Here is a 25,869-nt window from a genome sequence, read left to right on the forward strand (position 1 = left end):
TTATAAAGATGCTGAACTGTGTGCATTCAGTGCGAGGGGAAGTATGTGGGAAGCCATTGGTGAGCGTGACTCGTCTAACACAAGGCAGTAACCTCAAAATGCATGCCACCTGTGAAAAGTCACATAAAACATTTTCATGGTCCGCTCAACCGATGCTGGGGAAACTGCCAGCTGGCAATCTACTGTGTGCAGCAGCTTTACTTTTCAGTGGCTCTAGTTTCACAAAGTTATCCAGTTTCTTTCAGTTTATGGGACTACATTTCATTTCTAAAACGCAATACTACAAATACCAACGTGATTATCTATTCCCTGCCGTTAGTGAAGCTTAGAAAATTGAACAACTGGCTATTAAAACTACATTCGCCGACAAACGGCTCAGGCTAGCCGGCGATGGACAGTGTGACAGCCCTGGATTTTCAGCTAAGTACTGCACCTACCATTTTCAGGACATGGAAAGCAAGAAAATTGTGAGTTTGGTGGTCGTGCAGGTGTCCCAATGTAAATCCTCAGTGGCCATGGAGAAACTTTGTTTTATAAAATCAATGGAAGATCTACAATCGAGGGGAATGCAAATATACCTCATAGCCACGGACAGACACGTTTCAATAGCCAAGACAATGAGAGAGCAGTATCCAAATATTAAACAGCAATTTGATGTATGGCATGTTGCCAAATCAATAAATAAAATAATCTCGGCGGCAGGGAAAAAAAAAGGTTTTGAAAGTATTTCACAATGGTCTGAGTCTTTCAGCAACCATCTTTGGTTCCACAATATGTGCCTAAAGTACAGGCCAAAGAGATTGCATTTCGGCATCCAAGGGATGAAAGCGAGGACTTTACTAGCGGTATTAGCGCATAACGAGAATGTAGGCCGGGAACAATGTAGGCCTGCAGGAAACTTAGGGATGCTTCGCTACAATATGGCCTTTACGAAAAGAAGCAAAAAATGGGTTGTCAAACCAGTATATGAGAAAATGGAATTCGATTTTGTGAAAGATCTTATTGTTAATGTTGTCGATGTATACTCATGGAATTGCGCACAAATCTGTTCAGAGCACACCTACATTGCCACCAAACATTGCCAACGTGCCATGTCCACCCAAAGAAGAGCTTGTTAAATCGTTCAAAACCTGGTATAAATGATTACCATTTGTTAACATTTTTCCAAATGATTTTTTATAAACTGTAAAAATAAAGTATGCGATTTGTCTTTTGAAATCTATCCTCTTAGTCCTTTTATTAAAAAAAATTACAATTTATTACGATTGCTTTCACATTTCACAGTTTAGTCGAGCTAAGGTGGGACTTTCATTTTTCGTGTTAATGACCAATGGATAAGAGTGTGTTAGAATCTTTGGGTTTTGGCAGTTGCCTTGACATAAAGTTCTACAAAAAGCTGAATATATGCTCATCCTCGAAAAGGTATTCTACCTAGGCCACAAAACATTCTAGGCACGCAAGAAGTACTGACTGTGAAAACATGCCATGTGGCAGGAGGCCATGAGATAAGCAGAGGTGGCCCTATTACTTGACACATTTTGACTCAGTTTTTGTGTTACACCGACTATAATTTGGGAATTGGGGGAATTCTGTCATTGGCAAATTTCACCTACAGCTCAGCAGTGACAGCCCCCAATTTCCTGTGCCCGTGCTTCAAAATTCATGTTCTCATGGATGCGTTGACACGGAATGTTGCAAAGTTGCAAAGTAAGAATGTATGTTCATTTTGAGTGAAGGTCACCAGCTTTGAATTTTTGCTTGGGAGCTGGGGAGCTGGGAGGCCTACGCGTCCCGTGCACAGTATAAGGTTCTATTGTTTTTTGACCTTATGATAGGGTTGCCCATTCCGAAACTGGACCTAGCTACATATAAGTTCAGTTTATGAAATACCGTTGACACAAATGGAGGAGTCTACATTGGGCCAAGAGAATGGAAATGCCAAATATAATGTAAGTTTATCTTTAGACGATTTCATACCAGAACTAGTCTAAATACGAATAGCTGACCGTTATTGTCGGGTCACATTGTACTTGTTCATTCTGTGTTGCATATTGCAATGAAGTGCTAGTGCAACCTTTGTGTGCTGGGCTATCTACTGGGCACATGGGCAGGCCAGCATCGAGACGCATGTAGACCACATCTCGTTTCTCCCTGGTTCTACGTTAATAAATCATTACATAGTTTGTGCACCTCGAAATCTTGCCCCAGTTTACGCATTACGTTTAGAGCTCAACATACTCCATTGCACTATCGTCGGCAGCAAATAGAGGAGTACTTTGAGATTCCACGTTGTATTCTCTCGGTTCACATTGTGTCACCTCTGCGCTAATAAAGAAAATGATTAACTGTAATAAAGATCGGCTACTGAGACACATTTCTATTTTTATCTTTTGCAAACAGGTACATCGTGCCATTCTGCGATTGTCATCTATTCTAGACCCCGACCGATGGCTTCTTCAAGCGCCAGCTGCAGCTACATGTCAATCACTGGATCTACTTAACCGTCTTTTGGGACGACAGACAAGGTCCATTTTGCCCGTACGCGGTACCAGCGATTAGGAGCAACAGAACAACCTTTACAGTGGTCTAGTGCCGAGGTCATGCACCAGCCTTGCAATTCACTGTGCGACCAAAGTGCTTCATTTACCCAAAACGAACACCCTGTGTACCAAAAAGGAACAGCGCGTGACTCACGATAAACATTTGCGGAACGAGAGCAAAGAATTTTTTTTCCATTTCGATTGATTATGTCAGATGCCGAATGTTATCGAAACATTTAATGTGAAATAAATGTACTTTACCAATTGTACAGTCTTGTTGTTCCCTTTTAAAGTACAGTTTCATATTCCTAATTGTGACGCGCTGTGCTGTGAGACGATGTGTGTTGTTTTCCGGGTTCCGCGTCTAGTCGCATAGGTGACGGCTGGGCGCGTTTGGCTACGCTGCCCAGTAACGTCACAGAGTGGTGGAGAATATCAATAATTTGGTGATGTCAGGCTCGGGGGCGGGGGATATGATTTACAGCCGCAAACGCAGGTCACCCAGGGCAATGCGGCAAGTGATAAGATTATCACAAGATGGCCGCGCCCTGCTGCCTGATTTCGCTTGTGTTCAAGAGACGAAAACTCGGGTAAGGTGCATAGGAAATGTTTGTACGATCGATCGAATTATGGTTAAAAACACATGGCCGAACCATAGGGACAATAATATTTCTGACTGAACCATTCCTTTAAATGTCTTCAAGGAACATGGTCATCACCTTCTGTGGAGTAGTCCTATTTTTATCCTAAATGCTCTGGTTTACATAGACCATGTTAAAGAATGCCCATCACCCTGGGTGCTGCCGGATGCCTTTTCTGCTACCACACTACTGTGTCTCGCTCTTTTACTCATCAATCCTCTGGGGCCATCCTCCACCTCATTTTAGAGCCACCAGCCCCTTGAGAAATGGAATATAAATTTTGAGCTCTAGCCAGAAATCACAGAACGCTTTTTCACCTCATTGTGCACCTCGCCACTCCTGCCATTGGGATCTGCTGTAAGATCAGGCTTCATCCCAGGACTTCGCAGTGTCTCCATGTGTTCATCAGGAGTTCCTTGCCTATGTTTCTGCCACTTCAAAACAGCGTGGTCATTCCTTTTTTAAAAAGTAAATCCGGGAGGAATTGTAAGACGCCTAAAGAAGGTAGCCAGTAGCCATATTATGTTGCTCTTAGTCATGCCACCCTGCCCCCTCCCACAATTCATTCCTTTTGGTGATCCAAAGGTCTTTTGTTTCTCTCCTGATTGTTCCATATTCCCTCAAAATGTGGAAAAAAAGAGACAAGACTGACAAACAGCTGGCCTTCATGGCCAATATGGCCCTGAAGATTGTCCTTGAAATGCTTTTAAACTTTAAGAAACTATTATATTTAGAGGATGGTGATCTCCTAAATCATTTCATGTGAAGGATAGTTTTTTATTCTTAATGGACGAGGATGACTTTGAGCTCTATTCGAAGTGTGCAAATCTATAAATGCCAAGCTGAACCGTTTTTTCCAAGATGTGGTTTTCCAAGATGCCTCTCTTCTATTGGTTTACATGCACCCTTCTTTTCCTCTTTAACCTAAAGCACCATGCTATCCTGTTCTCTTCTCGATTTTGTCCTTTTGAATTAAAATGGCTAACCCTAAAGTAGCGAAGTTAAACTATTATTCTGGTTTAAACAGCCTATTACTGGTTATAAACAAATGGAGTTTAATCAGAAAGATATATTTCTGTAAATTGGGCAGAATTCCTTTAATCCTAAAACACACCATATAATAAAATAATTTTCCAATATCCCAACACATGACATCTGATGCACGGAGAACATTTGAGATATACAGTCCAGGAGATCTTGATCAATAAACTGAATGAAAATGTCACAAAACCTGTGATTCAATAAGTTAAAATGCAATTCTGTGAAGTCTGTCAAAAGGCAGCTAATTCATCTTGACTGAAAGATTCAAAATCAACTTTCTACCATAGTAGCCAGGTTTGTTTCCTGCAGAACATTTTCAAGACATAACTTAATTATTTTACTGAAGCAGTATCTATGTATGCGGGACTAAATTGTATAACTTCTTCTACCCCAAACCCTAGTAAAATATATTTTTTGCTGATTTAGCATATAATGGATGAAATAAAAGCAAGATTATAAGTGTTTCTAAATCCCCCTCGATATCGGGTGCATAGTTCTTTCACAACATCTCACTTGGTCCAAGTAGCACTATTGGTACCCACGGTTGGTCCCTCAGCCACTCCGGTTGCTCCCAACGCAGGCTGAATCTCAAGATCCAAGCCCAGGTTCGGCGTAACCTGGATGCACCCGCTGGACATTTTCCCCTCCTGCTCCCTGCCGGTTTACTATTTTCTCTTTCCCCCACGTCTATTCCATTTACCTGAAGCTCGGGTGGTTGCAGCGCCATCACACCACACTCCACTGCCTGCCTATAGCCACCATGGAAATGGAAGAGGGCGTCACAGTGCCACTCTCTTAATTAATTTCCATGGTGGCCATGTTGTGTGAGTATGAAATTGTTAAGAGCAGTGGGTTATGTGTCCCTGAAAAATATATTGCTCTCATCACCCCGCGGGTTTACCTCGGATGCTAATGGCATACCAGAGTATTGACCAGGAAAACTTCATTGCATCTGTGGCAGTGAGAAGATTTCTGACCCATCTATGTCCTACCAACACAAGATAAATTACCATACCAGAGAGTTAACCCAGTGAATGCTTACAGATTTGATTTACAGCAAATGCGATTTACTCTGTTCCTTTCTGAGGTACTGACATTTCTCTCAAATACATTCTTTCCTATCAAATGTTATGGCGGAATCAAACCTGTTCTCCCAGCCATGAGTGGAAAGTGGGTTATAAAGCTAACCCACCCACAGAATCTTTATAGCAAGAGCTATTTTATGCAAGGGGAATTTCTTTAGCTTACCATGAAGAATAATCATGGTCACACTCATTTCACGAAATAAAAACATCTATAGATGCAGCAGTTTAGTTTGTGAGGCTTTCCTTTCGATCACTGGGCTAGTTTTAGGTGGGCAACTTATTTGATATGTTCATTTTATGTATGTTAAACGGAATCAGTTTAAAAGGAAAATGAGCATTTATTTTTTTTTTCAGAGAGTTTTACAGGCTCAAACTGAAATGATTACATTGAAATGTGATGAGCTAACCAAGGCACTGGATTTGAAAAGAAAGCAGATGATGGAATACATTGAAAATCAGAGAACTAAGAAAGTGAAAGAGCATCAGCTCTGGAAACAGATGAAGGATGTAGACAAGAGAACTGTTGGAAACCTTCTTGAGGAGTGTGAGAAGATTATCAATGAATGTGATCCTCCATCCTTCCTGAAGGTAGGATCTTTTGTGTTTACATGTAGTATAACTTTTCCATGATAAGCTCTTTGTTAATAATCACCAATACTTTAATACCTTTGCTCCCGAGCAGCTTCCCAGATTGCTTAAAGTTCTTTTTTACTAAAGCTTACAAAATTAATTAATTTAAAAATGGGAATACAACTAGCTGTACTTTCCAAGCTTTAATATTTTTGAAATGGTGCACATCTGCAACAAAATCCTTTTCTGGGCAGAGGTAGTACAAGGGGGACCAGCCTAACAGCTCTGTTTAGAGGGGTTTCAGTTACAAAGGTGAACAGATGAAAAGTGAGTATTATACCTTCTTTGCTTCTATAATCATAACCTATCATAATCATGAGACATTGTACGGCTGTTGATCAATCACTAAATCGAGACTATTGAAATCTTAATTCAAATGATGACGACATTGTTTGTTTAGGGAACATAAGGTACTTCTTTGTCTCTTTTATCTTTTTATAGTTATGGATGTGTATTTGTAAGATGTGTTTTTTTATATACGATAATACTTATTATTCTTATGTCCTTTTTTCTTTTATTCGAATGTTATATTAATGTGTAAAGTTTCAATGTAAACTAAATCACAATAAATATTATTATTATTATAATCATAACATGGGCCAAGGGCAGACTATACGTTTAAGAATTATGATTTTGCAGTGGAAGTGTTGCGGTTTATTACGCAGTCACTATCAACTCAGGCCCACCTCCCCACGCAAGCAAGGTGGCGTGCACCCAAAGTGCTTATACAGATTCAACTTTAGTGAGGCTGCCAACCCGTTTTGCACCACCCCAACAAACACCCTATGTACCACCAATGGGCTAGGAACCAGGCTGGTGTATAGTAAGAATATATACATGTTATTTTTATTCTTTTCTCTCTTTGTTGTTTCTTTGATTCTTTTTCTGATTCTTTCCCCTTCTCAAGCTCAATAGTACTCACATAATAAACACATAGAAAAATAGGAGTAACAATGTCTTGTGGGTTTTGTTTTAATAATTTTAAGTCAAGATATATACTGAGCGAAGTTCACCTATGTAGAATAATCAGTGTTTGGAATGCCACTGTCTTTCTCATTTTCCCTCTTTTCCTTCAACCCTTGTTTTTTCCTTCCCTCTCTTTTCCTTCAACCCATGTCTGTTTTTTCCTCCATTTACTTACATTTAAATTGTAGAGCATTGTGCAATTTATCAAATAGAGGCTTTGCTTTGTACACCTTGGTTAAACAAGACATTATTGAAATGCTGCTATAAGCACAATGCACTTTTTTGAAACCAGGTCATCAAAGTACTATGCACTTTATCTAAATTCTGCTCAAAACGCAATGTAATTTATTCAAACAGTTATCAAATAAGTGTAATGGACTGCAAGGCCCTGCAATTTTGGAAATGCTTCTGCTTGAATCTTAAGTATTTTGTACTACAATTACCCGGTGTTGTACTATGCAACATTATTACTATAAAAATTGAAACGTCAGAGCCAGTGCTTTAATATTTGTTTGTCCATGAGGTCTGAATTCCTCTAGATGGATAAGAATATTGTGAACGGCACTATGCACTTTATGACCATGTATTATCTAAAGTATTATGTGTTTCTTATTGAAGACGCAATATATTCTGCTCATGATACTTGAACCTATTTAGATGTAACATCTTGAGATGCACTGTGCACTTTATTTGGACAAGTACTTTGTATTGGAAACGCACACAAAAATGGCCACCACATTTTACAATTAAATGTGTATGTGTTAGACATTGGGTAACTAACAAAAACAGAAAAGACAATAGAATGGGAGAATCCTAGTCTGTGGGAAAGTTCTATAAAGCATCATCGTGCACTGAATTGATTGTTTGTGAACAAGTAGCGGGTGTGCTACGAAATGCGTTGTACTGTGTTTTCTCTCTTTTAAATGACTGCGTGTCAAAAATAAAGCTGGAATATTTCAAAGAACTTCCATTGTTTGGCATTCCTAAAAAAGTGCCTCATTTGAAGTTTTGCCTGTGTGTGCTATCCCACGTGTGGAGACAGAAATGGTTCTTCTTTTTTAAAAAAAAATATATATATATAAATAATATATATTTTTTAAAGGTTTGACCAAATGTAATAATGCTCAAATGTCAGCCACCAATGCTCTGGCACTACACAATATTCCAAATTCAAATGTCTTGCACCAATTGACTAACACCGGTTTAACGGACCTTCAGTTGTGATATGACACGGGTAAAATTTGAATATGGCAGTCACAATTTACATCAGATGTCTTGCAAATGAACCAATAGGAAACATACACAGTAATCGCTTAGTGTGTCCCACCACCCTCCAGACATCAATTGGATATGACTCCTCTTATTTGAAGGCAAGGTCCAGGGAGTGGGAACACAATGGAAAATTTGTTTGGGCTTTATTTTGAGAAAAAACAATGTTTAAGAAAGAAACTCAATGGGAAAGTCGTTTTGGCTCTATTTTTTAGAAATGCAATCTTTGAGAAACTAAATGGGAAAATCGTTATGTGCTTTTGTTAGAAAAACAATGTTGGGATAAAGGAACTCAATGGGAAATTAGTTTGTCAACACACATTCAAAGGACATGCAGTCCTTTGGGATGCACAGGAATAAATGGGAAATTTCGTTTTGCAACACAAACTAGATGTAATGCTTGGTAATTCTGGTTTGGGATGCAAGGGAATACATGGGAAATTTCGTTTTACCCTCTCCCCATTCACTTGAAAGGTAGCGTTTTAAGATTACCTCTTTTGGGATTCAGGATTCCCCCTTCTGGACAGGAGTCAGGGGTTTCAGAAGGACAGTCGCCCAATTCTTTATTGTCTATACCGGCTCTAACTCATTGGGCATGAATGTTGTTACTGTCATGATCTCTGCTTCCAAAAGGCCAGGACTTACCCAACTCCCTTGGAAGCAGACCCATAACCCAGGTTCCGAGTGCCAGCCAGTCCCAATTGGGACCTTTTGGACCCTGTCCTGGCGCCAGTGGCGCCAGGCTCATAAATATGCCCAGTCCCAGCGCTGCAAGCGCCGGGCTCATAATGCTTGGGTGGACTTACCTGCAGCAGACCATGCTGCTTACTTACCTGCCAGTTGAACCCCTGATCCTCTTCTGTTTGGAACTACTTTTCCTGTTGGGTGGGGCAGGAGCCACTCCCTAGGTTCAGAACACTGGAACTCTTCTGGAAAGCAGGAACTCTTTTCTTACCTAGGCGTGGCTGTGGAAGGAGACACCTAAGCACTACAGGAGGCTATTTAAACCACACCCGATGGATGAATCTTGCTTTGCGTTATTCTGCATCCTCTGCAGCAGAACGCTCATCGTGTCTTCTGCATCTGATCCTGGGCCTAAAGGAAAGAGGCTTACCATCCTGAATCCAGTCTTCAGCAACATCTATAAAGACAAGAAAGAACAGGTTAGCACTACGGTCTTCAGTGACAGCTCATCTTTTACCTGGTCCATCGGCTGTCATCAACGCCTCGCGCAGCATTCCTGCATCTGAAAGACAAAGGCTTACCTACTCTTTACGCGCTCCGGAGGTCATCGCACTGCATTCCGGCATCTGAAAGACAAAAGCTTACCAACTCTTCGCACGCTCCGGAGGCCTTCGGCGCTGCATCCCGCATCTGTAAGACAAAAGAAGGTGTGTTTAAAGACATTGGGTAACGTTAAATATTCACGTGCCATTACTCCATCCACGCCGAACTCAGTGGGCATTCCGGCATCCTTCAGCAGCTCCGAACTGGTACCTGCAAAATAAAAGGACAGTTAGTGCGCATCGTGAAGCAAGCAGCAAGCGCTTACTTACGCGCTTCCAGGCGCTTCTATTCCGCATACGGGTCCATCCTCAACTCACTTCAGCCAGTCAACCGCCATCGCCGGAACCCTGCAAAATAAGAGACAGCATTACAAAAGACTTTTAAAGACATTTGAAATATTCGGAACTCACCGTTCGTGAAGTAAACGACGGACAGCAGTCCTCTGAAGTCAAGAGGCCTGCGCTACCTATCCAGTGAAGAAACTGGTTACAGCACCCTGCCCCGAGGCAGATGGAGAGCTCGGCGTTCACTTACCTAAGGTGAGAGCGTTAACCTTTGGGGTTCTACAGGAGAGGAGAAAAGGAAAGAGATAGGGACACCCCAATAACCCCAGTTCATTAATCCCATATTTTCTATCTGCAGACATCTTACTCTTCGAGTCAGGCATACAGTGCACAGAGGTCCAGCCCAAAGAGCCAACCGGGTGTTACACATCACTTTTGAAGATACGGTAGTCGCCCAGTCAAGACCGGCGCCTCTGCGAGAATCAGGTGAGCGTTACAGTTAAGTTTCGAACTCTAACAACACTCATCCTATGATTTTCTATATGGGAATTAATTGATTTATTTTAATTAAAGGTGCTAAAGATATACACTTTCAAATTCCACATAGAGAGTGGTTTTCTATGGGGAAATAATTTGAGAGAGATTTAATAAGATGTGCGAAGGGCCAACCCAGTATCACCCTACCCACTAATAGAAAGGGATAAAGGCAGGTAGCTCCCTACACAATTGATAGTTTTTGGGTTAGTCTTCTTACATAGGAGGCTTTGGTAATGGGACATCCAGGGAAAAACAGCAGGGCTCCTCTGAGGAATGCACAGATCTGGTCAAGGGCTTCAGTCATGGATTTTCTCCTGCACCCCGACTTCCTCTGGCTCCTTTGATGCGGGTCCCAGCTAGATTCTAGATTTCCCCGTCACTCTCTCCAATGCAAGAATTGAGGCCTCTCTGCTATCCAGTCCAGCAGTAGACTAACTCCAGGAAAAAGTGGAAAAGGCCTGTTCTGTTGCAAAATTGACCTCTTATAGGGCTGATGACACTCTTACATTATCATAATTACCATGATTAGCTAGTTTTCTCCCTTCACCTCCCACCAAGATGCAAACTGCCTGCTGGTAGAGCCAGGAGTTGGGCGATATGTATGATGTAGGCTGAGGGAGGAGGAAAAATAAAACATTTCAAAATGACAGGTAGGTTTTACCTTTTTGTGTTCAGAAAATCTAACATGGCAGCTATGCTATACTTTTCAGATAACTACATGAATCTATATATTTTTGAATTCTACATTTCATGGCATGTTGAAAATGCAAATTCTATTTTGACACACCCTTCCTGGGCAGAGCTATCGGTTTTTGGGGGTTTGCTGCTGCGCCAAAATAGCTAAAAATGGGAAACTTCCCAATTCAAACATTAATTCCACTATCTATCCCTTCACCAATTTTCCAGTTCCTCAGACTTATGAAAATGCCAGAATCATAATTTTGATCATAACATTAGTAGTACATCACACACATTTTGTTTCTACATGGTCCCAACAGGCTTTTAGCCCCTTTAAAATGAGTCCAGGGTGAGCTCAGGGAAACACACAATGCTCTTTTAATTAAAGAAAAAGTGGCCCAATGTTAATCAATGGGAATGCATCTCATGGGTCCTCCAGTTTCACATTCAGATAAAACCCAAGCAGTTACATTTTCTCCAAACCACATGGCTGGGTCATCTGATTTTTCAGCCAATGTGATTCTGCCCTCCCCCTCTGAGCTTCAAAGGTCTTTGCTCAGAGCTAATGCACAATTTTATGGGGAGGTTTGACCTTAGGGTCCTTTCTGTTGGTCATGTTATCTGTATCACCGCAGTTCAAATCTCTCTCTCATTCTTTGTATTTTTAACTGAACCAGGCCTTTTCATCCTAGAGGTCCGCAACCAAACGTCTTGAGGCCAACTTTTCAATGGCACAGACCTTTCAGTTTAGTGGGGAAAACACCAGCTGCATGCACACTTCAGAAAACACAGCTTTAACTTGACAAGATGCGTTTACATGTAACGTTTTAGCACTATCAATGGGCATGGTGTTTAAAATGCAATCTTTCTTTTCAACTACATTAGAACAGATGTAGATTCATTCTTAATCTAATGCACACAAATATGCCATAGTTAACATGGGAAACCAGTGTCACTGCTACAAAAACGAAATAGGCCTTTCTCTTTACAGACTGTCATTTTATATGATGTCTCTTTATTTCTGATGAACGCAGTCTGTCACTTGACTTTATTTATTAAATATCAGGCATCATTCCTCCTTTTTATCTTCCAAATGTGCAGTGTTTCCAATGACTTTCTTTCCCCTTGCACTGCAGTAGTTTTACAAAATGTCTTTCCATTTCACCAGGTTTTATGTCGAATTCACTGTTTTTTACTGGCTTTTATATTTCAATGGAAATGCACATTAGCCAGCTTCACTCTCACAATAGGGGCCTACAATGGCCTCTCCATCTGTCGCTCTGGGGATGCCTTTTACACCCACAAAAGCCTCCAAACCAGTGACACCTTCACATGTTAAAATAAATGTTTCAATTGGGTTTTGAACAGATTTTTAACGTGAGATTTTCCCACCGGGAGATGAAAATAACTTTGAAGATCGAGAGAGACAGTTTTGGGATATTGTAGTTTTTAGATTTATCGGTATATACCGCATGTGCAGAATGATTGCATCTCATACGAACTGCACATGTACGTGTAGGCGATGTACACTAATATACATACGAAAACTCCCATCAAAGTCCAGACTTTGATGTCAGTTTTCATTTTCATATGAGGGTTATTGAAGTTGTAAATTTGGTACATATACACATAGGAGGCGAAGAAAGTTTCGCATTTTGTTCAAATACTTGCATCAAAGTCAAACCTCATGAATCCAATGGCATTGTTGCTTCTTTCCTGGGGGTGACCTCCTGCCATGTGGCCAGGGGACGGCAGCCACCACCTGATCATGACTCTGGGGGCGGCTATATGAGGGAGGATCACATGGGGGGAGAAAAATTCCAGGAGGGGGTGATGGTATCAGTGGGTGAGACATGGGGGGCGTGGCCTGAGCCCATGGAGTGAGGTAGTGCTTGAACAGAGCTCCCGTCGTGATCCTTCTACAGATCCTGAAACATAGTGGTTTGGCTTGGACTGCATGGACCCAAGTACACCTTTGGGCGTGGGAAGCGCTACCCCAGCTTTGGAGAGAGTTACTGGCGAAAATTGGAGCATTTTTGAAGGAGAAATGACGTTTGCAAAAAGGGGCCCTGCAGAACAAAGATGGCAGATGAAGAGGAGGAGAAGCTGCGATCACCAGTACTGCCTATTGAGCCTTCGGCTGCGAGATCTGCTGTGCCTTTGCGCCCTTGTGGAAGGCGACTACCCGGGCGGCAGGGGACAACAGCAGAGTGCAGTGACAGACGAGTGCTGGTGAGGCTGGGCACTTGCATGCAGCCCCATTAGCGAGAGGAGCTGCGGAGGACTGGAGGAGGGAGTGACTGGAGCAGCAGTGGTAATGGTTGGACCTGCGAAGTGGTCAGGACCCGACTGCATGAGGGAAAGCTCAATAGGGGGCAAATGAGTGGAGGAACAGCAGCTGCGCCACCAGACCTGGAGCTGGTACTGCATGCAACTGGCAGCGCGAGGCAACACGAGGACCGCCCGGAACCATGGGGCACAGCGGAAGGGCGGCCAAGAGGATTGGAGGCGAACGCTCTAAAAGGTACGTGGAAACTGCTCCTCAGCAATGAACATACACGCGTGACGAGCGGGCCAAGGATTCTAGAACTTTGGAAATAGCACGGCCAATCAGCGTGCTTGAGGGCACATGGGTCCTGTCTGCTGGCACAATAAGTGTGCTGGTGTAACAGCCTGTCCTGGGAACACTATCATGGGCCATTGTCTCCACAGAACAAAGAAGCTGAGTGGGGACAAGGGAGGGACAGTGAACTACGGCGGGCCGTGCTGTGAGACAGCAAAGGGTGTGGAGAGCCTAACTGGCAACACTGCTGCTTGAAAAGATCAAGACTCTCTGGCAGAGGCTTCACTATATGACTTGGGGTGCAGCCAGGTGGTGTCCACATTACCAGCAGGGCCCCACCAGCCCCCCCGCTCGACAGGGCAGTGATCCAGTTGCGAGGGGCAAGTATACAATTATCAACGGCTTCTGGCATCCAGGCGGGCGCATAGCCGATTGGCACCCACCGAAGTGTACTGGGATAATCTACGCGCACTAACGGCGTTGAAGGTACTACATAGGGTTGCATTGCTGGCAACAGTGCACAACAAGTGGATGCCACTAAACGTTTGAAATGCTAACAGGGCATTGAGTCGAGACGTGTGAGGTAGGCACAGCTGCACTGGAGTTGGGTATGTAAGCGGGAAACTGGAGGTGGAGAAAGCACACAGTCAATAGTGGATCAGTCTGAGTGTGACGATGGAGATCTGGGTACTTGCCTAGTGAAGGAGAGGTCTGTAGCAGGATCGCTGGACATTACAGCCGCAACATGCTGTGCTACACACCAAAGCAGATTGGTGCTTTCCCCTCAGTTATGGACCACTAAGTAACACAAGGCACTCAAACTAGACCAAAAGACCAGGGTGTTGACAAGTGCAGATCGTGGACTCACTTGATAGGGATTCCTGCATAGATCGCCTGGTGTTGCGCTGCTAACCCAGATACGCAGATTGGAAGTAACCACACACTCCCAGACAATGCGCCCCACCAAAGGGAAAAACAAAACAACAATCATGGGCTCGTTTAATGGAGCTAGTAGGCGCAGTGACTCATCGCAGAGCTCCAACGTGGCGCACAAGGAAGCAGAGATGGCGGATCCTGACGGGAAGGAGGATCTGGTGCTAGCGGCAAGAGCAGCGCTGAGGTCCTCCTTGGAAACTGAAGATCGACAAATTAAAAGTAAACGTGTAGCTACTCCGCCAAGATGTCCGCAACTTGGCAGTGAGAGTGACAACAGTCGAGTTGAGCCTAAAGGAAACCCAGGAGACTACAAGAGACCTTGAGACTAGAGTGAAAGAGCTGGAGAGGAGAAACGCCATACTGGAGCTAAGGTCCGAGGACGCATAGGGGAGGGCCCGAGAGAATAACGCACGTCTGCTGGGAATTCCAGAAGGAATGGAGGGCCCGAACCCTACTAGATACGTGGAGAACTTACTACTGCAGGAAATAGGAGCATGCAACCTGTCGCATGGATTTGTGGTGGAGAGGACCTACAGGTCACTGCAGAAACAGGCCCCCTGGGGTCGCACCCTCGCCCAATGATGAAAATCTTGAATTTCCAAGACGGAGAAGTGATTTTGAAGTTTTCCAGGGAGGGAGGATAGATTTAACGTGACAATTCGACAATAGCTATTTGCCCGGATTATACGCCCACTGTACAGAGGGCAAGACATTAATTTGTACCAATTAAAGCAAGGCATAGCCACCTCAATATTAAATACATGCTCATGCACCCAGCACGGCTCAAGGTTATCCATAAGGGCAGAGCACAATTCTTGGAAACCCCTGCTGCGGCCAACATGTGGTTGGAGCACAACAGCCTAGGAGATTGGGTGGAACCTGTCACATGAGAAACTGCCTGATGAAGTGGGGGGAGGTGTAAGAACTACAAGAAGGGGTAGTCACGTGCTTGACTGATATCGCTGCAAGTGTTGGGGATGTGCATAAGCTGTGAATGATATCAAATTGCTTGTTGACCAATTATGACTGGGGCAATGTTCGACTGCCTGCTTTGGGTACAAAGACCTATCCCACTCAGAAGTTGGTGTTGGCCTGTTGCCAGCATCTGTTCAGCCGCACCCAATGGCCTGGACAGGCTCCAGAGGTGTGGTTGCGCCTGAGCACTGCCTGCAAATCGCAGTCGCTGGGCGAATGTTTTTAGATTTGTTGGTACAGTGTTGTTTATAAAGTCCTCACGCGGATGGTCGTACATGAGTAAATATGAGTCCGGCAGAAGGGTTTGGGGGCGATGAAGGGAACTTGGCAATATGGGGAAGGCCACAGTGCAAAGCTGGGTGGTGGTAAGAGGTGACAGGAACACACGAACCAAGCAAACGCATGGTGTCCGACATTAAGGTACTGATGTGGAATGTGAGGTGACTAGGCAAGTACTTAAGCAGGAACCGAGTAAAATCCTTTTTAGACAGGAAAAAGGTCTCCATCGCATTACCACAAGAGACCCACCTGTCTGTTGCGGATCTTGCAAAGGTTGAGGAGAGATGGGGTGGACAAGGGTATGTGGTGGCATACTCCAAATATGCTAGAGGAGTGTTCACATGGTTCCATCCTAGTGTCGTTCTGAATGATGGGGATGGAAGCAGACAAAGACGAGAGGTACTTAATATTGTGGGGTCACATAGACCTGGTAGAGGTGTGCATAATGAACTCCTATTTTCCTAATCACGGTATCCCATTAACAAGTCAACATGATTAGCGCTAAAATTGCGCAACACAGGGAATGTTTCGTCATATGGTGGGGGTTAATTGTGCCAGGGATCCACTTCTAGACCGGTCAACCCCACCTAAAGGCAATGTGGGACCTGCATCCTTAGCACTCAACACGGCACTCACAAATATAGACCTAGTGGACTTATGGAGAGTGTCTCACCCGGAGGATAGGAGCTATTCTTACTATTCTTCGCCTCACGGCCTCTATACCAGAATAGATTATTTCTTTGTGGGTGGTACCCAAATGGTGGAAATGGGAGCAGTCCACTACCTGGGCAGATCAATCTCTGATCACTCCCCGTTAATGATGGAATGAACTATAAGAGGACCCTGGCCCCCCCATCCCAATGTGGTGTATGCCCACTGATACCTTAACAGATCAAATCTTTAAAGATGGGCTGAAAGTGAAACTAGTGGAGTTCTTGGAGCACAATGTGGGCAGCGTGAGGGATTGGGGAACTATCTGGGAGACACTGAAAGTGGTTGTTAGAGGTGAGGTAATGGCTAGTGCGGTAGGCATATGGGAGACTCTGAGGGTGGACCTGGAAAGGCTGGAGGAGGAGATCCGGCAGCTAAAGGCTCGAGAGATCGCACAGAAGGTTGGAGAAGTAAAACAGGCAGACACTAGGGGACATTGCCGGAAGGCGTGGGACAGAGAAATTCGACCACAAAGTTAAGAGTGCCAGGGCCCATGCGGAAGGGGACAGACCTAGTCGACTCCTATCCGGCTATGCAAGAGGTAACACCCGAAGCACCTAACTACAGAATTGTGGGACGGGGAAGGCAATCTATGTAGAATGCAGCTGGGTATCAACAATGTGTTTGCTGACTTTTACTTAGTTGTACAGACACAAGAGTTTGGTTCCTCAGGAGGAGGTATTAGGCACTCTAGAAGAGATAGCGCTCCCTAGGCTGGGAATGGTGCTGCAAGAGGCGTTAGATGCAGACATTACTATGGATGAATTGAATGAGGCAATCAGCTTATTGGCCACTAGCAAAACCCCATGCAGTGATAGTTTGCCCTGAGAGTGTTATAAAACATACGCAGAGGTGGTGGCCCCGGTGTTGCACAAAGTATTCGCGGAGGTTTACACAAAGGGTGAGCTCCCGAAAAGTATGAGGGAGACGCTGGTGATCCCGATCCTCATACCGGGGAAATCCACTGATGGCTGTGATTCCTACCGACCATTAGCCATGCTCAACTACAACATGAAAATCTTAACTATTCGTAGAGTGATTGGGGAACTGGTACACAGGGATCAGAATGCCTTTATCCCGGGCCTCAGTACTGCTTTAAATCTGCGACGTTTGTAATATATTGTCAGAGAGCTGACCGCCACGAAAAGTATGTAGTGGGTCATTGGATGCAATTAAAGCCCTTGATTCTCTGTAGTAGGAGTGGTTATTCAAAGTATTGAGGGCATTTGGATTTGGGGAGCAATTCGAGGTTACTCTACGCTTCGCCGGTAGCATGAGTAAAAACGGATAGGCAGGTGTCTGCGGCTTGGGACATTCAGAGAGGCGCAAGGCAGGGGTGTCCGCTGTCACCCATGCTATATGTGCTGGCGCTTGAAGCGATATCAATCTATCTATGCAGGGAGGTTCTGGAGGCAGGCATATGGGTGGGAGGTGTTGGTCACCTGATCTCGCTGTATGCGGACAATGTTCTGCTCTCATCTTCGGAACCCGCAACACAACCTATCACTAGTGCTGGAAGTGCTTGATAATTTTGATAGGGTGTCTGGAATACGCTTTATCAGAGAGAAGTCCTGTTTGTTCCTGTTAGCTGGTCTAAGAGGATTAGCGAGCGGCAGCCTGCCAGAAATAGGGCTCCCTTGGTGCTTGGAATCTTTTAGGTATTTAGGGGTGCATATTATGCTCACATCTGACGACATGCACAACCGCAACACCGGGGATATGGTACAGGGGCTGAGAAGGTCTGTTGTTTTGGTCGAAACTACCGTGGTTACTAATGGGCAGGGTTGCCATAACGAAAATGATAATTCTACCGAGGTTGTTTGACTTTTTTCAGAATGTTCATCACTACATTAAACCTCCCTTTTTTCGCTTACCGGAAGCAATGCACTGAGAATTCCTGTGGGGTACATCGAGACATAAATTTGCGCTAGCACTGTGTCTGCCCTACAGGGCAGGTGGGGTGCAGATGCCAGACCTGGAAAGATACTATCTAGCAGCACAGCTTAGCTTTGTCACCAAATGGCTCTCTGATGAAAGAACGTCAGAATCGCCTCTGCTGCAGAAACTGGTGTCCCCGGCACATCTAAAAGAGATTTTATGGCTACCATTAGGCTGCTTGGGCAGTGTGCCTGCGCTAATAACTCTGGGTCGTCGAGTGTGGCACAGAACACAGAAACTGCTATAATTGGAGAACCCATACTCGCCTGAGGTCCCAATAGCAGTAGATGTCTGCAAGAACAAAAATGAACTCATAGTGGCAAGGCTCTGGGAGCTCTCAACTTGGGGGACATGTATGCAGATGGTATATTCAAGAAAATGGAGTCCTTAACTGATCAGTTGGGGTTACCCAGGGGTCAATTCTTGTGGTACTTAAGGGTGAGGGCAGTGGCATAGCGGAAATGTTCGAAATGGCCAGAGGAGCCAAAGGCAACGTCAGGCTGGACCCTGATGTATACCTTAGAAGATGGTTGGTCCAGTGTCCAGACTATATAGTAACTTGGTAGACAGGCCCAATCCTAAGAGCATTGAGTTAAAGGCCAAGTGGGAACTGGATCTCGGAGAGGAACTTGGAGAAAAAGAATGGGACAGCATGCTGGGTTACCCTAGGGAGTTGTCCAGAAATCCTCGCTTCAGGCTACTTCAGCTGAATGTGCTGTACCGCACCTACATGACACCAAGCATGGTGGCCAGGTTCAGCAGCAAGGCTCAACAATTATGTCCTTGCTGTAGTGGCATGGGGGCGGACTTAATGCATATGTTTTGGAGTTCTGTGAAAGTGCAAAGTTTTTGGGCACGAATTGAACAGGCTTGCAGGAGTGCTGGAATTACTAGGTATGACTGAACCCCGAAAAAGTGCTTGCTGTGCGCTTACCCAAGAAATAGCAAATGCAAGCACGCAGGGAAATTCATGGACATGGCCTGTATCCTAGCTAAGAGATGCATCGCCATGGACTGAAATCGAAACTTAAGTATGGGGAAGTGCAATAAGGGGGCAGGAGGCGCTTGCCAGTGCCACATATGAGTCTTGGAAAGATGCTGGTTTGGGACATGTTCACCCCCTCGAATGACAAACCCCCTTGAAAGCGGGGAACCACTGTAAACTATAACGCTAATAACTTTGTGCCCAAGCTGACGCCCACTGACGGATGCTTGCTAAACACAGTTGGGATTGTTTACCACAGAGGCGGGAGCTAAACCATATAGGAAGTTACCACATGGCCCTGCTCTTAACATGCATTCATGATATGTGAGTTTAAATCCACTGTGTAAGGAATGTTTTTGTTTTTGTTGTGGTTGTTATATTGGCATTGTCTTATTGAACTGACACAGTAACACATGTAAATGCGCGGAAACAATGGCAATGTTAACTGGAAACACATGTAATGCATCTGTATAAATGCCAATAAAAAGACGTTAAAATTGAAAGAATAAATAAATAAAGGAGTGGGTGAGACATGGTATCCCCCTTGCAGGTTAAACCTCCCATTAACAACATTCTAATGGCATATTGTAATTCCTTGCCTGCTCCCTCAAGGGAGAGTAGTGAATCCCTTTTAATACAACCTATAGACCAGCTCTAAAATACGGACTTGCTTTGTGAATCTGCCAAAATCATATGTCATAACTCCACATGCCAATCTTCCATGACTGACTAGCCATCAAAACTCATTATGGACATTCATCCAACATTTTCATGCAAGTTGCCAAAAGGGGACTACTGTCCCATAACCATCTCAGCAATGTCAGGTGCTCAGAAGCAGAAGGCTGCACAGCGAAGAGGACACAAGGCGAGCGGCCAGAAGGCAGTTCAGCACTGCAGGGCGTTCGCCAGTGTCGGGAAGCAGCAGTGCACCTACCAGAGACTCGTGCGAAGGAGACCATACCAGCTGGAGCCGCAGAAAGCAATTATGTGGAAAGCGAACGGTCTTGAGGAGGAAAGCACCCAAAGATTGTTACTGGCGGGCTGCGAGCAGAATAAAGAACACCAGGAAGAGACAGTGAGTTCACGCTGGGACAAAGGGAACACCTGAGCCTATTGGGGACCACACCCATTTCAAATAATTAAACATAACAGAACTGAGAGAGAAAGAGCCATTCACCAAACCCCAGAGAGACAGTGAAAGTACATCTTCTAAAGAAAGAAGACTTTGAAGTTTGCGAGTATGTGCCTTAATATGCATTTAAGAAACGCTAATAGAGCAGCATACAACAGACAGACGGTATTGGCTAATGTGGTGACCTATCAAGAGTGGAAATGCGAGCAAAGGCATGCAAGTGGAAAGCCCTGGCAGGACAATATATTAGCAATATATTGCTTGTGTTTTGCAAGAAGCCCTGGCAGGAGAGTATTGTGATGAATCCGATGGTCTCTTCACTGTTTTCCCGTCGGTGACCTCCTCCCAAGTGGCCAGGGGACGGTAGCCGCGATCTGATCCGGACCTTGGGGGCGTTTGTATGAGGGAGGATAGCAAGGAGGAAACATCTGATGAGATACCCAGAGTCCATCGGGTGAAACACGCTATCTCCCTTTCCCCTTTGTTAGAAACCTGAGGGTATTCTCACTCCTAGACCCATTGGATCCTCTGCGCAGGTGGCCAGAGAGAGGCTGGTTGGATCCTGACCCTGGGGGCAGAGAAGCGAGGCAGGTTCCCCTGGGTGAGACACGGTCTCCCCCTTTCACTAGTGACAACCAACCAAGCCCTTCCCCAAACTTTATGGGCTATTGTAAGCCAGCTCCCATTTTTACATGGTTTAAATTGATCCTTTACAAAACAAACATCACAAATAAATATACATAAATTCAATTTACATATAAACAATATATTTACAGATGCAAAGCACATTTACATAATTTGCAATACAAACCCATGGCTACCAAAGTTACTATACTGAGAAGAATACTAAAAGAGAAAAAATAAAAGAATAAGAAAACATTTCCACTTTTAGAGAGCCAACAAAGCATTTCATAACTGACCTCTTCGATTAATCAACAATCGGGATCAAAAGGTACAGTTTAGTAGCAGAGGAGACCAGAGGTAATACCCAGGAATACTGTCATACTAATACTACAACAGATTAAGAGTTTTAATGAAGCCTGATAGAGCCAAACCTTCATGAGCGTTTTCAGTGTTTAGGGCCCCATATATTGAGCCCTACACTCAGTTAATGCAACATACTCGAGAATAAGGTGCTTTATTGATTCACGTCCAACATTGCAGAATCTGCAAACACTCATTTATTCCTACGTCCTGTCCCCTTTCCTCCATACTTGTGGGACATTCTGTCCTTAGGGACGAGACCGGAGCACTTTTTTAAAAAAGCATCAAAAATTGAAATTGTCCTTTTGTTTTTACGCAGGGTACCACACATGGCCGTAATCCGGCCCTCCTGAGCTCCGCCCGCGCATCCCCCCTAGTCCTTTTCTCTGCGCGGTTGGGGCTGGACGCACTAGCATCAGTGGGAATTTTTATTTGTATTCCCTTTGTCCTTCCTTACTGCTCCGGTTCCACCATCATCTAGTCCTCCGTCTATGCCGCAGCGTCTGGGCTTTGTGTCCTGTTCTTCATGCAAAGGTCGTTTCGCGAGGGCGGATCCCCATTCTCTCTGCTAGCAGTCTCTTGGCCCGGAACATTGCTGGGATTCGTGCTTCTATTGGGACTCCCTCTCCGTCCGGGCACTCCGTCGTCTTCGGTGGGAGTAAGTGTTCCAGTGCGTTCCACCACCCCATTTACAGGTTTTCATTGACGAAAAGAAGAAACGCCCAGTAAGTTTCTTACCTTTTAGGGCACCCCGGTCACGGGCCTCCTTCCCGGGGTCTTCCAGGACCGGGAGGGGCTCCAGTAGCTGTCACCAGGGGTTTGCCTGAGGTGCCGAAAGGGCCTAATAGGCGCACCAGAGTGTTCTCCGAGGGTTCCCTTAGCGGACCTGCCAAAACCGGACACTGTTCCGAGGTTCACCATTTAGGTGCTAAAGTTCAGCCCAGTTCTTCTGTGGCTCTGGTTCCCGGGGTTCGCCCTGAGGTCTCTATTTCTAGAGCTTTCCACACGGATACCGGGGTATGCCCTGAGGTTTCCATTTCTGGAGCTTTCCACACTGATTCACTATCGAGGCCCCTCTTAAGGGAGCTATCTGTCCCGGGTTACAACCCGGGGTTCCTCTTCTTGAGGTTAAGGTCAGCACCGACCAAATTGAGAGATCCTCTTTGAAGGTCTTGTTGGTGAGGTTTGTTCCTCAACCGTCCCACGCTCAGGGTCGTGGTGGTACCGGTTTTGTCGAGGGGGCAAAGAGGGCGGTCACGGACCACAAGTCTTCCAGTACCGGGTCTGCCGAGGTTCCTCCACTGGAGGCTAATTCTGGGGCAGTTTCTAAGATGTCCAGTAAACATCCGAGGCCTGCCAGCACCGGCTCGGCCGAGGATCCTTATGTCAAGGCTAAAGTTTTACTTATGTCCCCTGTCTCCCCTGAGGAGACAATTGCCTCATCTTCACATGTGACGCAGTTCTCTGCAGGTGCCAACAAAATGGCGGCCCAACCTCCATGGTCCACAGCGGCCATTTTGATACATCTCTTACACCAAAGTTCACGATGTCTAGTGCTGGGAACATGTCTCTTGGGGCTATGTGGACAACAAAAACCTGTTCCGCCCTTCATTCAACTGGCGTGCTTGGACACTTCTGCCTCATACAGTCTCGCTCCCTCCTGCTTCTGCTCCACTCATCTATGTGGATCAGGCCAGTGGTGGGCCCTCCTGGCGTTCATGAAGGTATGCCCCTCACGAGCGGCCTCTGCCTGTACCAGCGCCAAAATCTTTACCTGAGGATGAGTTTTGTGGGAAGTTTCAGATGCTCATGCATTCTGACCCCATGAAGGTGTATTTCAAATGTCTTTTTCAGGGAAATGTACTCTGAACCTCCTGTCCCACCTCTTGCTTCGGCTGTTCCTACGCAGGTCCCGGTGGTGCCACTCCCTCCACTGCTTCCGAGTGGGCCCCCCTCCAGAACTCTCTCCTCTGCCCCCGCTGTCCCTTATAGACAAGATACCGGCAGAGAGAGACACCACTTTAAAACCTGAGGCAGTATGCACGGTGGACCAGTCTTCTGCTTCTACTTCGCTGGACGAGCCTCAAGCGGATCAGGATGGCGATGAGCAGACCCGCTCTGTTAGAGCATTCCATGACCGGGTACTGGATACGATAGCCCTCCTTGATATTCCAGTACCTGAGGCCCCCACTCTACAGGAAGGGGTGCTTTCTGGAGTCACCTCAGGAGCACACCGCCCAGTTCCTCCAGAAGGACGTCTTGGCCGAAGCCCGTAAGGTCTGGGATAAACCCCATACCGGGCTAAATATCAACAAAAGGATTGATGTTCAATGCAAGCTTCACGCCTCTGAGGAGATAACCTTATCGGCTTGTCCGCTCCCTTCCTCAATGGTGGTGGCAGCAGCCACCCTCCAGTCAAAACCAGCCTCTGCATACTCCACGACTGTGGCCCAAATCCTTTCTAAAGAGGATAAGCTTCTGGACACCTTTGCAAGAAAGTCTTTGCCAATTCGGCGCTGCAACTTCATCAAGCCAACACCAAGCTCATCCTGGCAGCAGCCAATCTGAGGCTGGAAAGAGTTGGCCTATTTCCAGCAGTGTATTCCTGGGGTTATGCTAGACGATTTCAAATCCGGTTTGTCAGACGCCAAGGTGTTGGCACAGAATCTACTGGAAGCTGCGGCACACCACATAGAAACCTCAGCTCGAGGCCTTATGGTATGGTCGGGGTTGACATCTCCCGCCAGGCGTGGCTCCACTCGACGAAGTTCTCAAAGGAAGTGCAAGACAAAGTACTGGACCTTCCTTTTGAGGGCAAGGAATTGTTCCATTCTTCTAAAGACGAGGAACGCGCAAAGACTAAGGCGAGTACCCAAACCGCCAAATGTTTATCGGTCCTGGCGAAAGCTCCAGCTAAGGCCCCTTATGCACAGAGGTCAGGGTCCCAGACTCTGTCCATCTCTGGATTCAGGAGGTTTCAGGATCGCTGTGCCCGCCATACTGAACCTCCGGTTGTTGGGCCCAGTCGAAAGCAACAACGGCAAGGTGGCTGATTTTTCTCTCGCCTATCAGCCTCCTCTCGAGGGACAGATAGTCTCTCTGCCAACATATCATCCAAATGATATATCTCGTCGGTCGCACGACTCCTGTCGGAGGACGAATCTCGTCTCATCTGGAGGTGTGGCAGACCATCACCGAAGACCGGTGGGTTTTGTCCATCGCTCGGGGTGGGCTTTCGCTTGCCCCTCTCCCCTGTCCCACCCTTCAATCTTCCCTTCCAGCAGTTCGGGTTGCCCTCCCTCAGAGCCGAGGTACAGAAACATCTAGACCTCAGAGCGGTGGAGCCTGTTCCCCTAATGGAGCAAGGGGAGGGCTTCTACTCCCAGCTGTTCAGTGCCCAAACTCAACCAGGCACACTATTCTCGATCTTTCCCAGTTCAACCCCCTCGCTTCCCCAAGAGAAATTCAAGATGATCACGCCCTGCCAAATAAAGTCCTCTCTTCGGAAGGGCGACTGGCTCAGTGTGGTCGACCTTCAGGACGCATACACGCACATACTTATATGGAAGCCGCATTGGAAATATCTGTGGTTCTCCTTGGGAGGGAAACGGTTCTGTGTGCTCCCCTTTGGGCTCAGCTCGGCGTGTCTTTTATGAAGATGTCAGTCATCGCAGCTTTCATCAGGATGCAGGGAGTTCATGTCTACCCATATTTGGACGATTGACTCCTGCGCAGTCCCTGCCCACAGACGGCATTGATCAATCTCCAGTCTCTCCTCCAGCTCCTGTTTCGTCTTGAGCTGTCGGTCAACTGGCAGAAATCTTCCATGACGGTCTCTCAAGACCTGATTTTCCTGGGTTTCCGTTGGAATACGGTCAGTACCAACATGTTCCTAAAGGCAGACAGGATTGCAGACTAATCAGCCATGTGTCAGCTCTTCCTGCAGTTTTCACACATGACGGCTTGGTGGTTCCAGAGACTTCTGGGCCTCATGGCTTCTTGCGTGCTAGCCCTTCCTCTTGCAAGTCTAAAGATGAGGCATATTCAGCTGGCTCTTCAGAGTTTTTGGTCTCAGGCTTCCGACCCGGATCCCAAGATAATTCCAGTTCCGTCCTGCATGACGGCAGATCTACAGTGGTGGTCCTCGACTGACCTTTCAGTGGAGCCCTGCCCACAAGTGACGGTTACAACAGACTCCTCCCTTCTGTGCTGGGGTGCGACGCTGGTCCAGCTTCAAGTATTCAACGTTTGGACACTTCAGGACAAGCAATTTCATATCAATTATCTGGAACTCCTTGCTGTTTTTCTGGCGCTCAAAGCCTTTCAACCGTCCATCACGAACAAGGTAATCCGTACTCATACGTACAATTCTGTAGTGAGGTTTTACATCAACAAGCAGAGTGGCACC

At 45.6% G+C, this 25,869-nt stretch overlaps 1 protein-coding gene across 2 annotated transcripts in view; it reads left to right on the forward strand.

Moving 5' to 3' along the window:
• Positions 1-25,869, forward strand: part of LOC138516346 (uncharacterized) — an 888,519-nt gene that overhangs the window by 225,764 nt on the left and 636,886 nt on the right. For both annotated transcript variants that reach the window (XM_069631386.1, XM_069631387.1), the window contains exon 3: positions 5,662-5,895. In XM_069631386.1, coding sequence (XP_069487487.1) covers positions 5,662-5,895 — 234 coding nt within the window. The remainder of the gene's footprint in view (positions 1-5,661; positions 5,896-25,869) is intronic.

Source organism: Ambystoma mexicanum, chromosome 6q (assembly GCF_040938575.1).
Source record: "Ambystoma mexicanum isolate Mex_15411 chromosome 6q, UKY_AmexF1_1, whole genome shotgun sequence".
In the NCBI taxonomy this organism is placed as follows: domain Eukaryota; kingdom Metazoa; phylum Chordata; class Amphibia; order Caudata; family Ambystomatidae; genus Ambystoma; species Ambystoma mexicanum.